Consider the following 21,760-nt stretch of genomic DNA (forward strand, 5'->3'; position numbering starts at 1 on the left):
TTTTCACACTATCACACAAGAAGCATGCATAATGATGCGCAGAATCATGCACCTTCATGGATTAATGCATCCAACATAGATATGACGGCTGCCAGTATTACAGCTTGTTTAGTACTCTGCGTAGTTGTTTCTATGAACTTCGTTCATGTACAACTCACTGTTGATTATAGCCACTAACAGTAACTTTTGCATTCTTGTTTTACTCAGAGCAGAAAAGTAGTTTGGAATTTATTGCATTTTTATCGAATATTATCACTATCAAAAATGATTGTTCATATAATATTTGGCAAATAAACACACTATGGCTTCTACAAGTACACACACTTACTGTAAAATTGTTTTTTAAGTGACTATAGTCGAGAATCATTCTTAATTTTAAGGCATTAGAATATTGCGTGAAATTTACATATACATATTTCCACACATTATCTGGAAAAGTGTATGGATGCAATTCCATACACACTTCCCTAGGAACAAGCCCCACTGAACTTGCACAAGACTTACTTCTGAGTAAACATGTAGAGGATTGCACTGTTAGTGAACTAAAGAGATGCTGCATATGGAGGAAAATTAAAAAGTGCATTCAATACGCTTGTCTAGGGTTGCCATATTCCAAACAGTGAAATTCTGGAAGGAAAAGTTGTTGAGCTCTTTTTGGCAAAGTTGTTGAATTGGGGGGGGGGGTTGGGGGGTGTTCCCCGGACATTTAGCCGATTTCTGCCTGGACTGCTGCCAACTGCAGTATTCCAGATATGTCTGGGAAATTCCAGAGGTATGGCAACCCTATGCTTGTCTCAAAGTGCTTTATTTTTCCATAATACAATTTATTCTCTACATGTTTTACATCTATTTTACAGTTCTTTACATTGCCTTATGATGGCAAACTACTACACGAGCTTGTTTCAGCTTTATAACTTTTGAAAGTAGGGTGATCTTTTACCAGTGTTGGCAATCTGAAATGAATTGAAAAATCCTCGATAAGGGCTGAGAATACAAGTCGCTTGTTCCCCTATCTCATATGGATATTCCCTTAGCAGCAACTAATTTAGAACATTGCATGTCAGGAAAAGGCAGCCTCCAAATCAATAAAACAGGCAAACAATGCATGCAAGTATAAGGCATTGAGACTGTTTCATGTTACGTTTCCCCAACACTGCTGTACATTGGGGCGGCGGCTATAATGTTTGGAAGACACTCGAGGGACTTGTGTGCATAATGGAGAGAGCTTTGCAGCTTCTAAACATAATGGTTCGGGTCTTGATATAAGTTAACTTAAGGAAGCTCATGGAAATAAAGTTTCCCATCCCCTCCTTCCCACCCACAACTCATCCCATATTGTTCAGAGGGCCCCAACAACCCTCCAGAGAGAATTTGGGTATGTGTGAGTGCATAGGACACCATGCGGAAGGACAGGATGGGAAACGTTCCTTCTATTAACATATTTTAAGAAAACCTAGGCTTGGATCCAAGCTTATGGGTTCATGTGCAGAGAACAAGTGCCAGAGGCAGGGCAGTAATGCATGAAAAAGGCAACTGTAGCAGCATGACATGGCAAGCTAAAATCCCTTAAAATACAGGACTCAAAGGTACAGGAACCCTTTCCTGTGTGGTACTTGGCCACTGCATGTATGAAGCAGTCTTAGGGAACAGAGTAATACCAGCCACCTAAATAAATTGAAGTGACCAGAGGAGGAATGGCCACTGGGAGGAGCGCAGAGAGAAGAAATACAGTGGTGCATCTGCAGCAGCACAACCGGATGTCTTCATCTGCCCCAGCTGCAACAAAACATGTCTCTCCTGCATTGGTTTCTACAGCCACAGCGGGTGCTGTAACTCTCTAACAGTTTGTCTTCGTTCCCAAAGGAGCACTCTTCTATTGTCTCCCGAGACAGACAGATGTCATCAACAACAACAAAATAAATGGACCAGAGCCGAGACTAAATGAGACAGGAAAGAGTGTTTGTTTTCAGGCCAAATCAGCAAGATTTATATGAGTGGTATCCAGCTAAGTCAGACTTTGAATAGAGCCACAGAATTCAATAGTCTTAAGTTAGCCATCCTGCACATTTTATTGTTTACAGTATTATCTACAAGTGTGAAAAGCTATTCAAGAGGAAGGGTGAGATGTAACTTCAATAAATAATAATAATTGGGTATGTAATAGTTTTCTTGCAAAATCCACAGAATTTTTTTTGCGAGGTGGGGTGTTTTTTGTTTTTTGCAGTCTTGAAAGTCGTTGCTGCTGCACGTGTCAACATGGGACTAATTTAGGAATAAGCTATCCAGGTTTATCACGTAATCACTGACAAAAGCATGACACTTGTCAGCCGTTAAACAGAGACCAGACCAACAAATTCAACACATAGAATGAACAGCTCTCATAAATGGGCAAATAAGCCAAAGTGGATTAATACAATCCCATACTTAGCTTTTTGGAAGTAAATCTCATTGACTCAATAAAACTTACTCAAAGGATCAGGCTGCAAGGCTCACATTTACAGAGCCGAACTTTAAACCTGCATTGCTTCTTTGATATACATCAATATATAACTTGGATTTAATTTTTATAGGTGCCAGCACCTAAAGTTTTTAATGCCCCATAATGTTAAAACACACACACCTTAAAACCAAACTGTTTGGTGCCCACTTTGACATATTTTGTCACTTTGTATGTAAGATGTTCAGACTGCGAAGGAGATGGGTCCAATCTCCTTAAAAATTTCCAGGACAGCAGAAGAAAGATACAGCCTTTTATGCCTCCCATTTTGTTCTTCTGCCCATATCCTGTTGCTTGCTGTGATTAGGCACAGTAGGCAAGGCAAAGGTGAAAGGACCAATGGAGGCACAGGTCAGAGGTCACAGTTACTGTGTTCTTTTAAGGAGACAAACAGGATCTCCAGACTCCATCCTGGCAAATATGGCATTTCGACTCATTTTATCCTGGTGCAGTTTCTTAATTAAAACCTCTCCCCAAAATTCAATTAACAAGTTGCATTTTAAAGTGACAGTAATACTCTTAATATTCTGTATGTGTATTGTATGGGTATTAGTGAATGCTGTGAAGTCTCATTCTTGTCTCCAGAGGTGAGTCATACAAAATACTAAACTTCCTAGTCTAAAATTTGACCTGTAGAATTGTCTGAAGAAGGTGCAATCTCAATTATTTCCAATGGATTCAATATAACCTGGGTCTGACAACGCCTCCTAGGCTAGCTGACTTCTCTCAAGGTTCCTGTGTCTTTTGTACTTGCATGACAAATGGAAATCCGGTAAGTTTGGCTTTTTCTGACATGGAGATGCAGTGATGGGGAAAAAATCCTAGCAGCTTAATTTTTCTCTTTTTGTGGAGTTATTAAAGCAGGGGCCAAGAACTAATGGGCTTCCAGAGGTTGTTGACTTCCAACTCCCATCAACTTCAGCCACAATGGTAAGAGATGATGGAAACTGAAGTCCAACATGACCAGGAGGACCACAGGTTCTCCATTCCTGTGTTAAAGCCACAGCTACCAGAAAAAGTAAGCAACCTTAGTCCTTCTCATCTATTTGCTTTCTTCTGCTTTATCCCTCTAAACCCTTCTTCCCCTTCCCTGCTACTATGCCATCTTCTTCCAACCACTAGGCTCTTCAAATTTCAATTCTTGGCCCCACATACCTATTGGGGCCACTGCCATTTAACTCTCCCACTTAACCTTGACTCCTGCTCTCCTTTTCTGCAGCTAGATTCCGCTTCTGTTCCTTGCCTCCCACTAGGATGAAGGCATCCATCCTTTCTTTGCTGCTTCGAAGTGTCAGATGCACATTCAAGAAGGAAGATCGTGCTGAAAATTTCTTCCATAAACTGCTAGTCTAGATATAATCTTCTACAGGCCAAGCTGGCACTAGTCACTAGGAAGTCTATGTAATTAATTACTTAAATGCTTTAAGCAAAGGTTGCTGAGTGACTATGTGGCATAACTTGCCCCCTTATCCATTTTGCACAGAAGCCCTTAGAACTCATTCTTACCTTGTCCCTAATAACTTACAAACAGTCTATTTACAAGCGGACACTTGGACTACTTTCAGTCTAGGACAGGCTCTTGTGCCTCATTTTACAGCTATCAAAGGAAGAGCCAGAACAAAGCAGAGAGGACGAGGCCTATAACTTGGCCAAAGCTGGTGCAAGGCGATACAGCTTCCTCGTACATGCCTTATCGAAGACCTCCCTGGTACGAATAAGAAATGGGTTGTCGTGCTCCAGGCCTGACGGTAAATGTATTTGCAGTTCCACTATATTGTTGATTTCCATGAGAGGATCTGAAGAGGGAAGGGAGAAAAACAAAAATGTCACCACATGAATGGAAATAATTAATCATACAATATAATACAAAGTCCTGAGAAGCAATATGGGGTGGGAAAGTAAGAAAATGATCTTTGCTCAGCCCCAGCTCAACATATTTTGAATGTTTTCTATGCAGTCAATAACCTTGCCAAACAGACATGCTGATTTTAAGAGGAAAAGTGCTTCACATGTGCAGTTTTCCTTGCTCTTTACCTAAATCTGGTATTGTAACTACATACCCTTCAAGAGTTCTGATTTTCCTGGGACATCCCAGAATTACTTTGATCCCAGAATGTCCTGCCCCCCCCCCCCAAGTGCTGCCACCGCCAAGCTCGGAAAAGAAGTTGAGCTGGGGCTTGCAGTGGTACTGCACTTCTGTATAAGTCAGCTGGCGAAACAAGGCTAATATTCCAGAAGTCCTTGTCTTAGACTCTGTGAAAGGATTCTGTGGAACTGTAACAACCCTTCATGTGGATTATTGGACTCTAGGAACTGACAGGTAGAATAGACACTTATACATGTATGGACCTGATGCATGAACGGAATATAAAATGAACTGATCCACTGGGTCTTCTGCTTTTTTCATTGAACTTTATGAGACTTCTGTTGAAATCTACAATTTGAAACAATGGATAGTATACCTTATTTATTCAAAAGTACAGTCGGTTACGTCTTGTGTGGGGTACTGAGAAGAATGTGATAAAAAATGGCCCGTCAGGGATTTCCTACTCTTCTCTAGAGAGGGGGAAAGGACTGGATCTACTAGGTCGGGGGTGGAGAGCCTTCTAAGTTTTGCACGGCTGGAGTGGAGCCAACAGTACAAACATAGAAGTCATATCCCTTGCCCCCACCCACTACTGGCAGGCAGTCCCTGGAAGGTTGCCCACCACAAGCGAATGAAGCCCCTGGCTTGAAAAAGGTTTCCCCACTCCCACACTAGACAGTGCGTACTGGAGGATTTTATAGTTGTCGCCTGTATGCCTACACCTTGCCAGCAACACTTTCCTTGAAGCTCCCAGATCACATCACAATTCCTGCATTTATGGCAAGCAGAACATACCTGCCAGCGGCTGCTGTGTTGCTAGTGTACTCTCCGTTCTGGCCTTTATACATGGCTTCACTGGCAGCATTACTGTAAGTCACCATCTTCCCAGGTAATTCCAGGGACACCCTTCGCCCTTGTGCGCTGTTTGGACCATTCCTGTGAGTGGAGTTGGCCCGGCGCATCCCTTCCGCAGCCTGAGAGTTGTATGACATTGTACTGTGGCCATAGGAGGAGGTGGGTGTGCTCATGCTGCGAGAAGACATGGTGGGCCGGCTATACGACCTATCCGTCTCTGTCACATAAAGGCGCTTCTTGATCAGAGGACGGCTGTTGTCATAGGAACTGAGGTAGCTAGAGGAGTAGCTCCCACCTGGGTAATGGTGACTGTATCCACTGGGCCTCATGCTGTTTTCCAGAATTGATTTGGATGTCAGGGAATAACTGTTACTGTAGTTATAGCTTGAAGGGTTGGAATTAAGTTGCTTATTTGAGGCCTGGTTGCCACCTGGGATATTAAAGGCTTTGTGGTTCTCCTCCCCTTTTGAAGAATCGTCTGGGACCACTTGGGCATCATTGCTGAACTCGGGTGGAGGGGGAATGATCTCATAATCAAAACCCTCTTCCACCTCATCGTTGTTGTCTTTGGCATGGTTTTGGGGTGCTGTGAGAGAGTGCAAGGGAGCTTCCTGCCTGCTGTGACTTAGGAGGCCTTGAACTAACATGGAAGTCCCATGCCTGTTTGATGAGGGACGATTCTGGGAGACATTCATCTCCTTGACCTTCTGCGCATTCCCACATTGTTCTGAGGCACTGGAAAATGTCTGAGGCTTCTGATCCCTCTGCCCCTCTGACAAGCCCAAGGTGCTGCTGTCAGGTATACCTGCTCCATTATGCTGCTTGTTTTCGGAGGCTGAAAGTGATTCCTTTTGAGGAGACTTTGGTACAATCGTGACAGAGTTGGGCTTGGAGTCACTGTAGTAAATAGTGGGTGACCCAGTCTCTGACTGGCTGTTGCTTTGCAACTTCTCTGATAACTTGAACTGGGGCCTCTCTGACAAATAGCTGTTCTGTCGGGAGGCAGAGGCAGAAGATCTACCTCTTTGGGCCCTCTGTTGTGCAGCTAAGAGGAGAGCCATTGGGGATCCCCTCTCTACTTTTTCTCCTGTAACAGGGTGAACCAAAACTTCACTATTCATTTTCTCTGTCTTCCAAGAGGATGTGGATGTCTCTGAGGGCCTGCGCTCAGCTGAGTCTCTTTGGTTTTCATTATTATTTGTGCTGGTGGTTCCGTCTTCTGTCGTTTGGGAAGAACTCCCAGAAGCCAGGCTGTCAATGGAACCGAACCTCGTCCTATGCATCTTGTATTGGAAAAGAGAGAAATCCGTGTTAGGAGATGCAGTTAGTAGAGGTGAGGCCGTGCCAGAAGAGGCTGGTGAAGGCGCAGATGGAACCAAGAGTTCATTCTTTGGTTTCAGAGGAGAGGCTGGGGGTTTACAAGTGTTGTCAGGTGCCGAGTGGCCAGCAGAGGTGCTAGGAATCTTAGGCTCTTTCTCTGTCACTTCTGCCATTGGTGTATTCGGACTTGCTGTGGGTTTTGGAAGCCCGGGCTCGCCACTATTGGTCTGGCTGCCACCAAACTGAAGAGTAACTTGCTTCTTTGGTTCTGGAGTATGTCTTAGGTTTGCAAAAGCCAAAGGTGGCCCCCCGTCCTTGGTTGGTGACAACAAAGCTTCCAGTTCATCTTTGAATTTCAAAACACTGTTTGCTTGCACAGAGGTGGATTTGTTGTCTAGTGTTGAGGAAGCATCACTGGGGGATGCTTTGCCTATGGAAGGTGTATTAGCAGGCCTGATTCCTTTCCTTTCACTTTCTGTAACCGCTGGTGATTTTGGGCTTGTCACGGCAGGCCTAGCTTGTTTTGGTTCATCTGGAACAACTTGGTTGCTGTTGGTAACGTTGGCTTTAGTCTTGGGAGATACAGTTCTGTCTAGTGGCCTGTCTTCCTTTCTGCACGAAGAGGACAGAAGGGCAGACAATTCATGCTTTAGCTTGTCCAGGTTGCTGCGTTCCTTCCAGTCTTCATCATCAGAGGACGCCCAGTCCGAAGAATCTGTTTCTTTGCCTGGTGGTGCCTCATGCTTCAGCAGGGAGGCAGAGGAACCATTAGAATCTGATGTCCGTTTTGAACTTCCAGCCTCTGTGGTTAACATGGAAGGCTTTTCCATGGTGGCTTTCCCTGCAACTTCTGCCTCTGGGTGAACCGTGGCTGCACTTCGTACAGTAAAATTAGATGGCAGGGCAGGTCGGCCATGAGGAGTCAACTTGGGGAACTGCTCATCTCTTGGACTGGATTCTTTTTCTGCTGAGGATATAGAGGACGTTCTCACGGGAGTCGGGGGAGGTACTTTTAATGACCTCGGAAAGGTAAGGTGAGGCTCTGGGCTGGATTGTGGCAATAGTGACGCCTTATGGGTGGGAGTGCTTGGAGAAGCAAGATTCGGATTGGGGGAAATGGTTTCAGGCTGCCTCAGGTTCAGAACAGTCTCAGATTTCCATTTGGACACACCATTGGAGAATGGTGGGGTGTGAAGTGCTGGTGAAATGGGAGGCATACGAGGGGCTTTGCCATCCCTAAAAGCCAGAGGCGGAGGAGTAGGAGGAATGAAGTCGGGTGGGGATGGAGTACTGGGGGAAGACAAATTGGAATATGAGAATGAAGGTGGAGCCAGGGATGAAGGAGAGGGCGCTGGCATTCCTGGAAGAGGTGGCGGGGGTGGAGGCACCATTGGTGGAGGTGGGGGTGGGGCTTCCACAGAAGGTGGAGGTGGAGCTTCCATGGGAGGTGGAGGTGGAACTTCCATGGGAGGTGGAGGTGGAACTTCCATGGGAGGTGGTGGTACATCAACCGTTGGTGCTGGTGGTGGAGGAGGGGGAACAGGTGGTGGTGGTGGAATGTATTCATCATCCAAGTAGTTCTCTTCAAATGCCTTGGGCCTCAGATCAAGAACCGAATTGTACTTTCTGTAATTGCCATTGATCTGAGAAGCTAGTCCTGGGGAGAAAACAACACATACAGTGGTGTTAAGGTGGCCTCTCATTTTAGTCAACATTAAGGCAGGCAGACATTTTCTGTTAGGCAATGCTAAGAAACTCTTTAATAAGATGGGTAGGCGGGGATAACAAACAAACCAACAAACCAACAAACCCCGCCCATCTGGCTGGGTTTCCCCAGCCACTCTGGGCGTCTTCCAATAAAACACTAAAATACAATAACCTATTAAACATTAAAAGCTTCCCTAAAAATGCCACCCTTTCACTGAAAAGTGAGGAAACAGACATAAAATCATACAAGTCCATTCATAATAGTTTGGATTTGGATTTGGATTTGATATCCCGCCTTTCACTCCCTTTAAGGAGTCTCAAAGCGGCTCACATTCTCCTTTCCCTTCCTCCCCCACAACAAACACTCTGTGAGGTGAGTGGGGCTGAGAGACTTCAGAGAAGTGTGACTGGCCCAAGGTCACCCAGCAGCTGCATGTGGAGGAGCGGAGACGCAAACCCGGTTCCCCAGATTACGAGACTACCGCTCTTAACCACTACACCACACTGGCTCTGTCCTTCCATCCTTCCATTCTAAGTAAAACACTCTGTCCGCCCCCCATTTTATTCACCTTGAGTGGACCAGAGTGAAGCCTGCTCACTCGCAGTCCACTCGGCTGGACCCACCTCTATCAAAGCCTCTGATTGGATTATTTGAACTGGGGTTTGGTGGGAACCCCCAACAACTGCGACATCAGGGAGGCGGGCCAGCACAACCAGGTGGCGAGTCTCACGTGGCTGGGGGGTGCTGCGCGTGGTCCTGCAAAGGGCACCCACAATCGGAGGAGTGAGCGTTCATTCTGTCAGCACAAGGATTGGCAATTGCGTACTGGATCTCCCTTCCCCCACCCCTCAGGGGGGGAGGGCTTCCCCCCAACCCTTTGGAGCAAATTTGGGGAAGGTGCAGGGTATAGGAGCCAACTCCTAGGGGCCCTGGGGGCTTTGGCCTCCACAATAAGCACCCACAAAGTTGCCAAGCACCCACAAAGTTGATGGGCATTCCCATTCAAATGGTGTGTGTACACTGTGCCATGTGATTGATTATGTGGGTTGGGGTTTACCTGGGTCCCCCAATATTTTATTCAAGTTGGCACCCCGGTGCAGTGTGTGGGCAGGGAGAGGAGAGGGGTCTGGGTTCTGTTACACAAGTGGAAATTTTTGTGCTGATGGAGGGCATTGGATAAGTTTTAGAATTCCATGAAACTGAGAAGACTGCTTTGGTCCCTGACAGTTTTTTCTAACTAAATAGCTTTTATCAGTTTTCAGAAACTCTTTCAGATTCTGAAACTGATACAAGTTGGCGATGCAAAAGGGAAACTTTATCAGTAACATGGCAACCACAAAGCAGTTCTTGTCTCATTCCAGAGAACCATGTGTGCTCACATGTGGTTCAGAATCTCCTGTGCATGCGAAGGAGGTCTATGCAGGTAATTGGAGAGAGATCAATCATCTGGATCAAAAAACCATAGAATCACAGAGTTGGAAGGGACCCTGAGGATCATCTAGCCCAACCCTTTGCAATGCAGAAATATGCAGCTGCCCCATATGAGGATTAAACCTGCAGCCATGGTGTTATCAGCGCCACACTGTAACCAACTGAGCTATGCAACCTCCCAGATGATTAGATAACTGCCTTGTTTCTTTTGCTGAGGCAGAGCAAGGGCCAAACAAGATGTAGTTCATTAAATGGACATTTACATCTAATTGAGCAGGTTTTTACAAATGAAAACAAGATCAGCTGTAGGGGGTGGGAGCTGATTATTGGGACTGCAAAAGGTGACAAGAGGGAGTTGAAGTCTATCGTCCCCTGCTGCAGTTTTGGGGAAGATCATTCCACGAAATATGCTGTTTGCTTTGGAGAACCCTTGCCCAGCTAGTGCTATCTGCAGTTTTAAAAACCTGTACAGTAAATGCAAATATGCACTGAGCAAGTCACATCTAGTTTAGAGCTACAGAGCAAAACCACACATTATGGAAACACAGGAGTCATTTGAATGACCAGTTTTCTCCTGAAACTGCTTCTTCTCAGCTCTTTTGCTGCTGGTGCTGGATCACCTTCCGATTTGAAACATCGCTGCTTTAATTTTAGGGTGACTGGCACAGGTGACTGGCACATCTGTCGATGCTCTGGTTTAAACAGCCCCCAACATACCATTTGTGTAGGCTGGGTAGTGATCTAACAGAAACATTCATCTACCACTGTACCAGCTACATTTGGATTTTCTAGAACACCCAGCAAAGCAATCTCGATGGGAATCTAATGGTTTTTTCTAATAGCTGCTCTGTGAAACTACATTCAGCACTCCACATTGCTGGTGTCCAGGAAATGTTCCTCCCAATGCAGGAACAGATACTGGAGCCTGCAAGACTGGCAGCTTTTTCCTGGGCTGATATCAAAACAAGCAGGACAAATACTTTCCTGTTTCCTAGTGAATATGCGGCTGTAGCAAACAAGACTGACTTATTAACAGGGAAGTAACTTTATATTTTTAAATATGTCTGATAATTGCCATGGCTGCCTGACTGCAGAAACTAGCTGAACGTGCTCTTGAAGAGGTTGATTCAGCTTTATGATAGCTGCCCTTAACTTGGTGCCAAGCTGTCTTCCTGTTAGCAACACTAAATATTTTGGGTGATATCCAACCAAGTGATACTCCAGGTAGGCCTATGGAAACAAATGGGCGAAAGTTAGTCATCATGAGTAACTTAAGTCCATTGCTTTCAGCGAGTCTACTCTGAGTCGGACTTAGGTTCAGCATAGATTTCTAGATGTTCTCAGACATGTTCTCAAGCTGGAACATGTTCTAACAGAAACTACTGAACTAATGGTGAATATTTTAAAATAAATGTAAAGTGCTTTCTGGTTTGTTTTTAATTGATCATTTAAAATGCCCTGCTATAAAAAATAACAGGACGCCACATTAAAATGCTCATTATTGCTTTGGTATCTCATTTGCTTTGCAGGTTCAATCCCCAGCATCTCCAGGTAGGGCTGAGAGAGAACCCTGCTTGAAATCCTGCAAAGTCACTGCAAGTCTTTGTTGACAATAACACTGAGGTTGTTTGTTGTTTAGTCGTTTAGTCGTGTCCGACTCTTCGTAACCCCATGGACCAGAGCACGCCAGGCACTCCTGTCTTCCACTGCCTCCCGCAGCTTGGTCAAACTCGTGTTTGTAGCTTCGAGAACACTGTCCAACCATCTCGTCCTCTGTCGTCCCCTTCTCCTTGTGCCCTCAATCTTTCCCAACATCAGGGTCTTTTCCAGGGAGTCTTCTCTTCTAATGAGGTGGCCAAAGTACTGGAGTCTCAGCTTCAGGATCTGTCCTTCCAGTGAGCACTCAGGGCTGATTTCCTTCAGAATGGATAGGTTTGTTCTTCTTGCAGTCCATGGGACTTTCAAGAGCCTCCTCCAGCACCATAATTCAAAAGCATCAGTTCTTTGGCGATCAGCCTTCTTTATGGTCCAGCTCTCACTTCCATACATCACTACTGGGAAAACTGAGGTAGGTGGACCAATCACCTGACTCCAGCTTCTGTGTCCCTATGACTGTGCGGTACCACAGTGTGTGTCATTGTCCTGCCGTTGCAAGGAAGTCAATAGTGATGTCAAAAGATCATCAGTACAAAGGTCTGGGACAAGCTGAATTGAATTGTGTACATGTGCAAAGCAGGAGTTGTTGATTTAACAACTGTCATCTTAACAACTGTCATCTTACCTAGAGCTGGTTTTTCCTCAAAGCCTTCTGGTACTGATGGCGTTGGCACAGCTACTCCATGAGGCTCTTGAGCATTCTGAAAAAAGTTGGGAAAACAGACTTCAAAGACCATAAACAACAAGTGGTGGAAGGCAGAAACATTCAGAGATTTAAGCACATGGCAAACAACAGGCTTCAGTTTCAAAGCAAACCAGAATCTATTTATCTATATCTATCATCTCCTGGCATTACAAGAGTCAATTCCATTGATGTATGGTTCTCTGGCTTTTGGCAATTCGTTATTTATTTGGCATTTGTTATTTATTGATTTTGCACTGCAACTATTTGTAAATTGCTTATTGGTTTATTGCTAAGCATTAAGCAACATGGCAAAATTCTGAAGAAAAGGACCTGAAGGAGGGGTGCCTAAACAAAGGACCACATTGCAGGATAGACATCCCTCAGAGGGCTGAATCCCACTCATGGCACACAGTACATATATGCTCATGCAGACATACATATGGCTCACATGCTCAGCCCAGCTACATACATACAGCACATGGGTACAGGAAGCAATCTGTCTCCCAGTTTCCCAGCTGGGAGCAAACCCTTTTGAATTCCCCTGCTCTAATCTCAGAAAGTCTTTTCAAGTTTCCCATCAGAGAAAAAAGAAATTCAGGTCTGAGACTGGTGTGCTATAAGGCATGGCTAGGCAAACTAAGGCCTAGGGGCCGGATCCGGCCCAATCGCCTTCTAAATCTGGCTCACGGACGGTCCGGGAATCAGCATGTTTTTACATGAGTAGAATGTGTGCTTTTATTTAAAATGCATCTCTGGGTTATTTGTGGGGCATAGGAATTTGTTCATTCCCCCCCAAAAAATATATATAGTTTGGCCCCTCACAAGGTCTGAGGAACAGTGGACCAGCTGCCTGCTGAAAAAGTTTGCTGACCCCTGGTTGGCAGCCTGATCTGGCCCACAGGTTCTCCAACACTAGTCCAAAATGAACAGATTCATGTATTGATCTGAAATATGCTAAGTTGGTTCCCAGATGTGCTCTGTTCACAAGTCAAAAGGGGGACCTTTTACAAAATGGTTTTCATGATAGTGCAAACACCACTGGCCATGTTCCCTCTTTGAAGGCCGCTCCCTTGCAAAGCTCAAAGCAGAGTTCGCAGTTGGCCTGGGCTTTCCCCTCTGCTCTTTATGACTATGGTTAATAATAATAATAATAAATTTACTGCCCTATACCTGCAGGTCTTGGGGCAGTTCACAGGATAAAAACACAAAATATATAATTAAAATAAAAACAAAAACAACCCAATAACCCCTGTCCCAACACATTTTAAAAGGGCATTGAATGTCAACCAACCAAAGTGGAACATTACTGCCTGGTGCCTAAAGGCATATAATGAAGGTGTCAGGCGAACCTTCCTGCACAGCAGATGTGGCTTGGCTCAGGATGCTAAGTCTGATCACCTAGATTGTCTGCAATGCTTGTGAAAATGTCAAGATAATATTGGGCTATACTGGACGCCCACCTTCCTCTGCTCTTTCCCTGAAAGCCGTCTTAGCAGCCCAGAACGCTGAACAAGGGATTCTGCTGGAATCCAGCCCCATGGAATTGGACTCAACTCGCCTCTCCACTGGTGATTCACTATTGCCATCATTCCACAAAAAAAGGCATTTAATGCTTCTGCTACTCTCTGAGCCTACACTAATGCATCTAAATTACAAGGAGGTCAGTGTCGGGAGTTGAAGTCATGCTTCCTTCTTTTGGGGACAGTGACTTATTTAGTAGCACTGAGTTTCTGCCCCACCCATGTGCAATGAACCTGCATCAACACCATTCCTTCAGCAGTTTAATTCACATCAGGAATTGGGACCCTGAAGATGTTGTTGGATTCCCACTCCCATCACCCACAGCCAGAATGGCCAACAATCACTGATGATGGGGGCTGCAGTATGACAACATCTAGAGGACCATGGGTTCCCTACCCCTGTATTATAGTTGCCCCACTACTACTCATGGGGCAACACACTCCACAGTGTCTGCAAACATGAGTTGATCAAGGCAAGAGTTGTTATTTTACTACATAGGCACAGCTCAGATCATCATATCAGAAATGAAGCAGTCCCAGGTGCAAACATAATTTGGAAAATCTTTAAGCACCCACACTATTTTTAAGACACATACATAATGTAGCTTCCAGTGCAGCAAGTTCAGCACAGTTACACAGCTGAAAACGCCGGAAGTGTGCCTGGATAATGCAGGCGCCTTTCCCTCTTGGAGACACTTGCGCCCATCATAGAAAGTCCACCTTTGCATGTTGCACAAGCTGCTGCTTCATCCTACCATGTTCCCTGGTCATTTGTGTGAACCAGAGAGGGACCACTAGATAGAAGCATTCTATGGGGTGGCCACATGTCCTTCTAGAAAACGAGGTCCGGAATGCACCACCAACTCCTCCCTTGTTCTCTTATAATGGCAATGGCGCTCACCTAAGAAGTGCTGGAATTGAGTCCTGGTAAGTTCCAGCTGAAAAAAGCCCTGTGTCCTTCTTTACAGAAGATCAATCTCTATGTGAAAGGCTGTCAGAACGCCTCTATTTGAGGGTGTTCTCTATTTGAGGGACTGTCTGATCAAAGTCCTGTTGAAAGACCGAGAACTCTAAGAAGAGAGAGCAGCAGAGGTCTTGATGATGCCCATCAACATTTAGCACCCAGACAGAAGCCCCAGCAAGAACATGGGTCACCATGTCTCTATGATGAGGTGTATTTTATTTGAATTTAAATTATAGTAATTATTTCTAAATGTGCACCTATGAATTAACATGTAAACACTATGCAAATCTTTGTATTGTTCTGTCCTCTTTTTTTGGACATCTTAAGTGCAATGCACCTGTTTCAAGGAAAACAAGAAGTGCTCTTATGATGCTTTTCACTAAAATGCTTTTACTCTACATCATCTCATGCATTCTTTTAACACTGGGTGTTCTTACAAATAATGAGGAAATGGGAATTCTTACTGGTGGCATTAAAATGCTCTGCTTCGTTTCAAGGGCTTTTAACTGCTCTGCTATGCATACACCCTCTGATAATTATTAAGCCAAAAATCTGTGCTTTTCACTGAGCAGTTTTCATCATTCAAGGAGACTGCAACCAAAGACACACACCACCCTATACAACTCAAACCAGAACGTCAAAGAGCAGATAAATTGTGACAACCTCCCTCCCTCTCTTTCTTTTTTGGTAAAGCAGTGAGCTATACCAGTTGATGAAGACCAGAACAAATGTCATGGTATCCTGCCTTGCAGTGGCCACAACCTACTAACCAATGAAATAGCTGTGTGGCCAAAGACCTTGAACTGAGGAAAGCTTTCCTTCTAACCTATGCAGGCCTGCAAATAATGTGGAAGCAGAATGAAAACATTTGCCAGTAATAAATTGTGGCAAGTTTTGTTTTTAAATCTAATCTGGTAGTCTCAATTTCACAGTGTTAATTGCATGCTATGAAAATGTGCATATTTTTAAATTTTACTGGTTTTGTAAATAAAACTCGAAAATGTTTGTTTGTTTGTTTTATCATTTTAAAAAGTTAGTAATTTCAATGTCTTAGGTGTTACGAAAATGTGCGCATGATTCCTCATTCCCATTGCCCTGCTCTCTGCTGTGGAACCACCCTATCATGAAATCATCTCTTCTTACAAATCTTTCAAACCAATTTCAGCTTTTGCCCTCATTCCCCATTTGCCTGTCACAGACCAAAGCCAACCCTCTGTCTTTCATTATTTTTTAAGGCTACCTACCATTTCTGTATTCATGTAGCTGAAACTATTATTAAGCCCAAAGTTGATTCACTTGGCACACACCTCCGAACCTGTCTCACCCGCATGTCTAACCTGCTTAGGCCCATGCTATACATTTTTTAGGGACAGAGGAACACGAATAGCAGGATTGGGTTCAGCTTGCAGTGACTAGCGGGCTTGAGAAGCATTACTTCCCTACTTTAAGGAAATCCTGCAGCTCTGAAATGCCTCTGGCTTCAAAGTTGGGAAGAGTCTGGAGCTATTAGCAGAGTCGATTGTATAAGGTGTGCCTCTCAACCAAGTGCCCAATGATGCTTTGATCCTCTTCCATTCTCGCCCCAAAACCAACACTACACTTCCTGCTTCAGTCAGTCAATTCTCATGTAAAGTTGTTTGCAAGTGTCAGACATACCAAATCGGAACATCTTACACCAACATGGGGATGCTAGTTACAGGTAGGTAGCCGTGTTGGTCTGCCGTAGTTGAAACAAAATTAAAAAATTCCTTCCAGTAGCACTTTAGAAGCCAACTAAGTTTGTTATTGGTATGAGCTTTCGTGTGCATGCATACTTCTTCAGATACCGGGATGCTGATGATCTCTATTATGCTGGCTGCTGCAGTGCTAATACACAGACACAAACACACACACACACACACACACACACACACACACACGTTCAGTGTGGTGAGTGTGGCACCACTGAAATTAAGAAGTAAAGCATCAGCCAGCCCTTTGCTCTAGTTTGCACCTTATGGGTTGAAGTGCTTCCTCATTGAAGAGAATCAATGTGGTGTAGTGGTTAGCATAAGCCACTAGGGCCTGGGCGACCAGGATTCAAGTCCTACCTTACAGGGCTGTTGTGAGGATAAAACGGGGAGAAGGAGAACCATGTTGCCACCTTCAGCTCCTTAGAGGGAAAGGGTGAGGTGTAGATTTTAATAATAATAATGCACTGAAAATGATAAAAGAAGCTGTGACTGGAAGGTTGTGGTTCCTTCCCAAAGCAGAAGGTAGCAGGAAAGGAACCATATTTCTAATCTAAGTCTTATTTCATGCCAAATGAAATGTAAAAAAGAGAGAAAGGTTTCCCATCACTGAGTTTGTAAACATTTTTTTAAAAAAAACGATTTTACCAATACAGATACATACAATGCTTAGCCAAACCATGACCAAGCACAAACACACGGATCTGTCTTATGGTTGCAGGTTGTTGTTGTTAAAGAAGAGAGACCTTGATGATGATCCTGGGTTCAGATGGACCACTAAGCCAGTTCTTGACATAGTTGCTGCTATCGTGTGCTTTTTAGCCTGGTGAGGAGCTAGGTGAGTGTGAGCTCCTTTGCAGGAGCCAGCATAACATGCCAGCATAACTCTGGCTTACAACGATGGGCAAACCACTTCAAAATCCATGATTATTTTACCCATATTACAGAAAGTGGAGCTGTGTCAGAGAGAATGTGGATTATTGTGCCAGCCTTGCAAAGTAACCCAGTGTTATTATACTAATTCTGCTTGAAGGAGAAGAGAGAGAAGTGCAGTGTGTAAAAGCCCTGAAGTGTAATCCAGTATTATTATTATTTTAAATTCTGGTGTGGTTTTTTAAAAAAAGGGTAATGTAGTGCAGTTGATTGTATTAACTGGACAATTAATTAAGGGCTGGAAGGGCTGAAGGGAAGGAGGAAGAGAACTGAGTTTCAGCTGTGAATGGAAAGGCATCATCCGGATGTCAGGTAGACTCATGGATGGATAGCATGTCTAACTGTTGAGAAACAAGAAAGATGATAGACCTGAAATACATGTTTCTCAGAGGCCAGGTCTACCCAGGTCTCAACGCTGTTCAGTCACCAGATCTATCAGAAATAGTAGACATGCAGTGGTGCTAGTTATGACTGATTGTTTATAGCATTGAACTGAAAAAAATTCCGCTGGCATCCATGCTTTAGTCTCTTCTCCTTTGTTATCTATTATTACACTAGGACCTTCTATCTGGATTCCTTTTTATGCTGTAAAATTATGCCTGTATTTGGGAATTGTTGCTTTGCACGTGTATAATTCTACCACATTTCTAATTTCAGCAACCATGGGGACTAGAAACATGACAAAGCTGTTTGGATTAAGCACAGATGTCGCATGTGCATTATTTCAAAGGGTTAACTTTTATTCTAGAACATCACATTGTCTCTATCCAACATTATAGAGACCAACATGCACCTGACAAAGTGGCCTCTGGCCCATGAATGTTTATACTTCAAAATATTTGTTAGCCTTTAAGATGCTGCAAGAACTAATACTGTTATTGTAAACCATGGATGTCACTTTAATCCAAACCACCATAGCTCTGAAAAATTCCTTGGATTTCTCTTTGAAAAGAAAGAAACTCTGGCTACTCAGGAATTAAGCTTCTTTTCACTCCAAAGTACAGGAAAGTTATGATACAAACCACAAGTCTGCAACAGTACAATAAATAAAAGTTTGCTGAAAAATAACCTGCAGTCCCATACAAAAGGTTATTGATTGTACAGTGAAATATGACCCTTGATTTCACAATTCCAAGTGTTGCACACGCACACACATTTGAACACACAAATACTTCGAATTCTCAAGCTAACCTTAAGAGATTCTGCTAATATTTAACAAGCATTATTCCAGGCCAAGGTTGAGGTTTGTTTGATGGGTCCCCGCCCCCCCCCCCCACAATGGGAACAGTTAAACTTGGCTCCATTAAAACATTGTGGGCTGTGCCAAGGAAGGCCGTTCACCACATATTGAGTGCTTTTATTTGTTTTATTAATTTAGTCCACCTTTCTTCCATGATGAAACTCAATCCCAACAGTATGGAAGTGTCATAGAAAGAAAGAAAGAAAGAAAGAAAGAAAGAAAGAAAGAAAGAAAGAAAGAAAGAAAGAAAGAAAGAAAGAAAGAAAGAAAAGCCACCCAGCAACAGCAAGTGATCACCATGAAAAGCTTAAAAAATAATAATTGGGTTTTAGGTAATTCAACTGAAAAGTATGATCCCTGGCACTGAGCTGCTCTCTAGGGACCACTGAGAAATACACCTCCTTCATCATTTGGTCATTTCCTCATGGATATGTCTTGTAAGCCCTTTGTCACCTTCATATTTTAGAGAGTGCTGTGGAATAAAGAGTCAGCAGTAGTAGCAGGAGCAGCCTTACCCTTACATTTATCTGACTCATCAAGGGTCACTTTCACAACACAGGGCAACTTAGAACCAGCTTTTCAAGCTTGGAGAATGTAAATCATGAGCAATTCAATGCATCAACCATCCGCTGTGGGACAAGTCTAATAGCAATACTGAAAAGCTACGTGATGGATGTTCGGGAGTAGAATACACCTTGGACCGGGATAAGACAAGACCCTCATTGTCACATATGTACCATCAGAGGCATTCTCTGCACCCCCTCTTTCTGTGGAGGTATGGTGGCTGTGTAAAAGAGGCAGGGCCCATTCTGTCATGGACCAAGACAACTGAATCCCCTTGTCCAAATGTTGCCTGCCTGGCTCCATCTCCATCTGCCATTTTGGTGGGCAGTGATACATATTTCTTCCATTGTGTCTTTGGGATGTCTTTTGAACTGGATGTCTTGTTTTACTATTATTGAGAGAGTGTAACGTTCACTGCTGAATGAAGTTTCACAGGCAATATTCACAGCTGCTTTGGGCCATTTTGTAAAGGAAAATGAGACAGAAATCAACAAAACAAACACGTGGCCCGCAAACGTAAGTGTCAAGACAGGCCTAAAGACACCTCTATGTGACTGTGGCATACAACCCAAGGCATGCACTCAAGGATGCTAGGCCACAATTCTTGGATCACACATAGTTACACTGGTGCCATTGAAACCCATCTTTTTGGTTGCTTCTAATGTTTGGCCATCACTACGCTAAAGGGGAAGAGCCAAAGTATAAGGGGTGGTAGAACACATGCCCTGCGTGCAGAAAACCTCACTCAGCTAGAGTTGGGAATGTTCCCTCCCTGAAACACAGAAGAACTGCTAGTCATGGAAGGCAATACTGAACTAGGCAGACCCATGAGGCCCCCTGCTTCCAGATTCTTAATGCAAGTAACTGGGAGGAGAAACAAGATGGCAACATTAATCAAACCCTCCAGCTTTTAGTTAAGTTTTTATGGTTTTAGCTCCATTGTTTTTAATGTTTCTAAACGTTTTATGGCTTAGGCTTATTGCTGCATCATTCTTCCCGTCCTATTTTACTTAATTGTAATGCAAGTAACTACCTTCTCTTATTTCTTTTTGGAAAAAGAATCTGGCAAGTTCCAATCTAGTTTTTATATCATTGCTTCCTCTTACATATACTCTTCCTCCTTCAATTGGAGCAAAGTGGTAGAAGGAGAAACTCTGGATATGCAGAAAGTGGGACAAGGGGTTGTTCTTAATTTTGTTACTTATTTATACCTAGGGTATTCTTCAACAGAAAGGCTCAAAGGCAAAAAAGTTTAAAATGAAATTATAAAAACAGTCCCATTTTCAAGCTTTATTAAAAACAATATTAAAAGGGCACAAAAGTGACAGTGAAAAGCCCCAAGTAAATTTTCAAACGACTAGCAGGATGTTGCTGTTGCTTCTAAAAAAAAAAAAAGAGCAGATTTAAATAATAATCAATGTGTCAGCAGGTTTCACCCAACCTGATTTACAGAGCAGAGGTTGGCACTGTGGGTGATGGGACAGGCATAAGAGATGGCAGAGCACAGATGAGTCAAACTGATATGCACAAGGGGACCCAAGAGAAGCAGACTGGCCCTGTGCAAATCTGCAGCTACGGATGCTGGCCAAGACATGCTCCGGCAAACATTGCTTAGAACACAATTCATTTCTCACAAAAATATGAAAAAAAAGCTTCCTGGATGCTTCACTCTGCATGTGTGAGACAGGTGAGAGACTTGGCAGACGCGAGACACATGCCAAGTTCAATACAGGGCGTGGCAAGGAAGTTTTAGTTTTACAGGGGGTTATTTTCAAAGCAAAGGAATATGGATGGGCTTCCATCCAATGCTGGGTGTACACAGTTCTTAAGCCAGTTCAAATATTGACTCATACCTACATCCATGGCAGCTGGACAAACCCTCATTCCTTTCTGAGACAGAATTGCACAGCTCTCAATGTCTGTCTAAAGGAAGGGCTTGGAGCTTTGAAAGCTTCAGATTTATACATGGCTGAAGACATGGGCTTGGGCTCACGTACTTCATTTTTAAGGCTCATTTATCCCTTTAACCCAATGCTGAAGAGCCTAACTGCACATTACATAAAAATGCATGAAATGAAGCTACGTGGCTATTCTTTGTAAAGAAAAGCATCTTCTAGAAGGGTGAGTCTGAGGACAGATGCATCAAATAGGTCTCTGTGGGATTTTCCCTTCCTTTCGCCACTATTTTAATCTTTGTGGTGTTCGAGATACATGCTCACAAGAATAGCATCTGCCTGAAACCAATGCGAACTGGTCCATTAGAGTGAATGGGGCACTGCTCCACCAACTTCAGTTTGCTCTCAGCCAGTGCTCACTTGCAGGCCTTCTTACTTACAGCCAACCCAGGCGGTGGCACTGCCTGACAGCACCATCTGCTTACAGCTTATCCATACTTCCACTGTCACTTTTCCTCACGGAAACCCACTCTTTACCACAAAATTGGAACAAATCAGGTTTTCTGTGGATTGCCATTTGGTCCGATTTATTATTAAAGAGCGGGTTTTCCAAGGGAAAGCAGTGGGGCACAGGGCTTATTATTTATTTGTGTAGTTTATTTACTACAGCTGCAAT

The 21,760-nt window shown here is 43.8% G+C and overlaps 1 protein-coding gene across 1 annotated transcript in view; it reads right to left on the reverse strand.

Annotated features, from left to right (window-relative positions):
- Positions 1 to 1,959: 1,959 nt before the first annotated feature.
- LOC308587512 (uncharacterized protein C6orf132 homolog) overlaps positions 1,960 to 21,760 on the reverse strand; it is a 41,412-nt gene continuing 21,611 nt past the window's right edge. The window contains exons 3-5 of the mRNA XM_081195168.1: positions 12,179 to 12,254; positions 5,379 to 8,415; positions 1,960 to 4,293 (exon numbers count right to left, since the gene is read on the reverse strand). Coding sequence (XP_081051294.1) covers positions 4,188 to 4,293; positions 5,379 to 8,415; positions 12,179 to 12,254 — 3,219 coding nt within the window. The 3' untranslated portion in view covers positions 1,960 to 4,187. The remainder of the gene's footprint in view (positions 4,294 to 5,378; positions 8,416 to 12,178; positions 12,255 to 21,760) is intronic.

This window comes from Podarcis bocagei (assembly GCF_964188305.1).
Source record: "Podarcis bocagei genome assembly, chromosome: 5".
Classification (NCBI taxonomy): domain Eukaryota; kingdom Metazoa; phylum Chordata; class Lepidosauria; order Squamata; family Lacertidae; genus Podarcis; species Podarcis bocagei.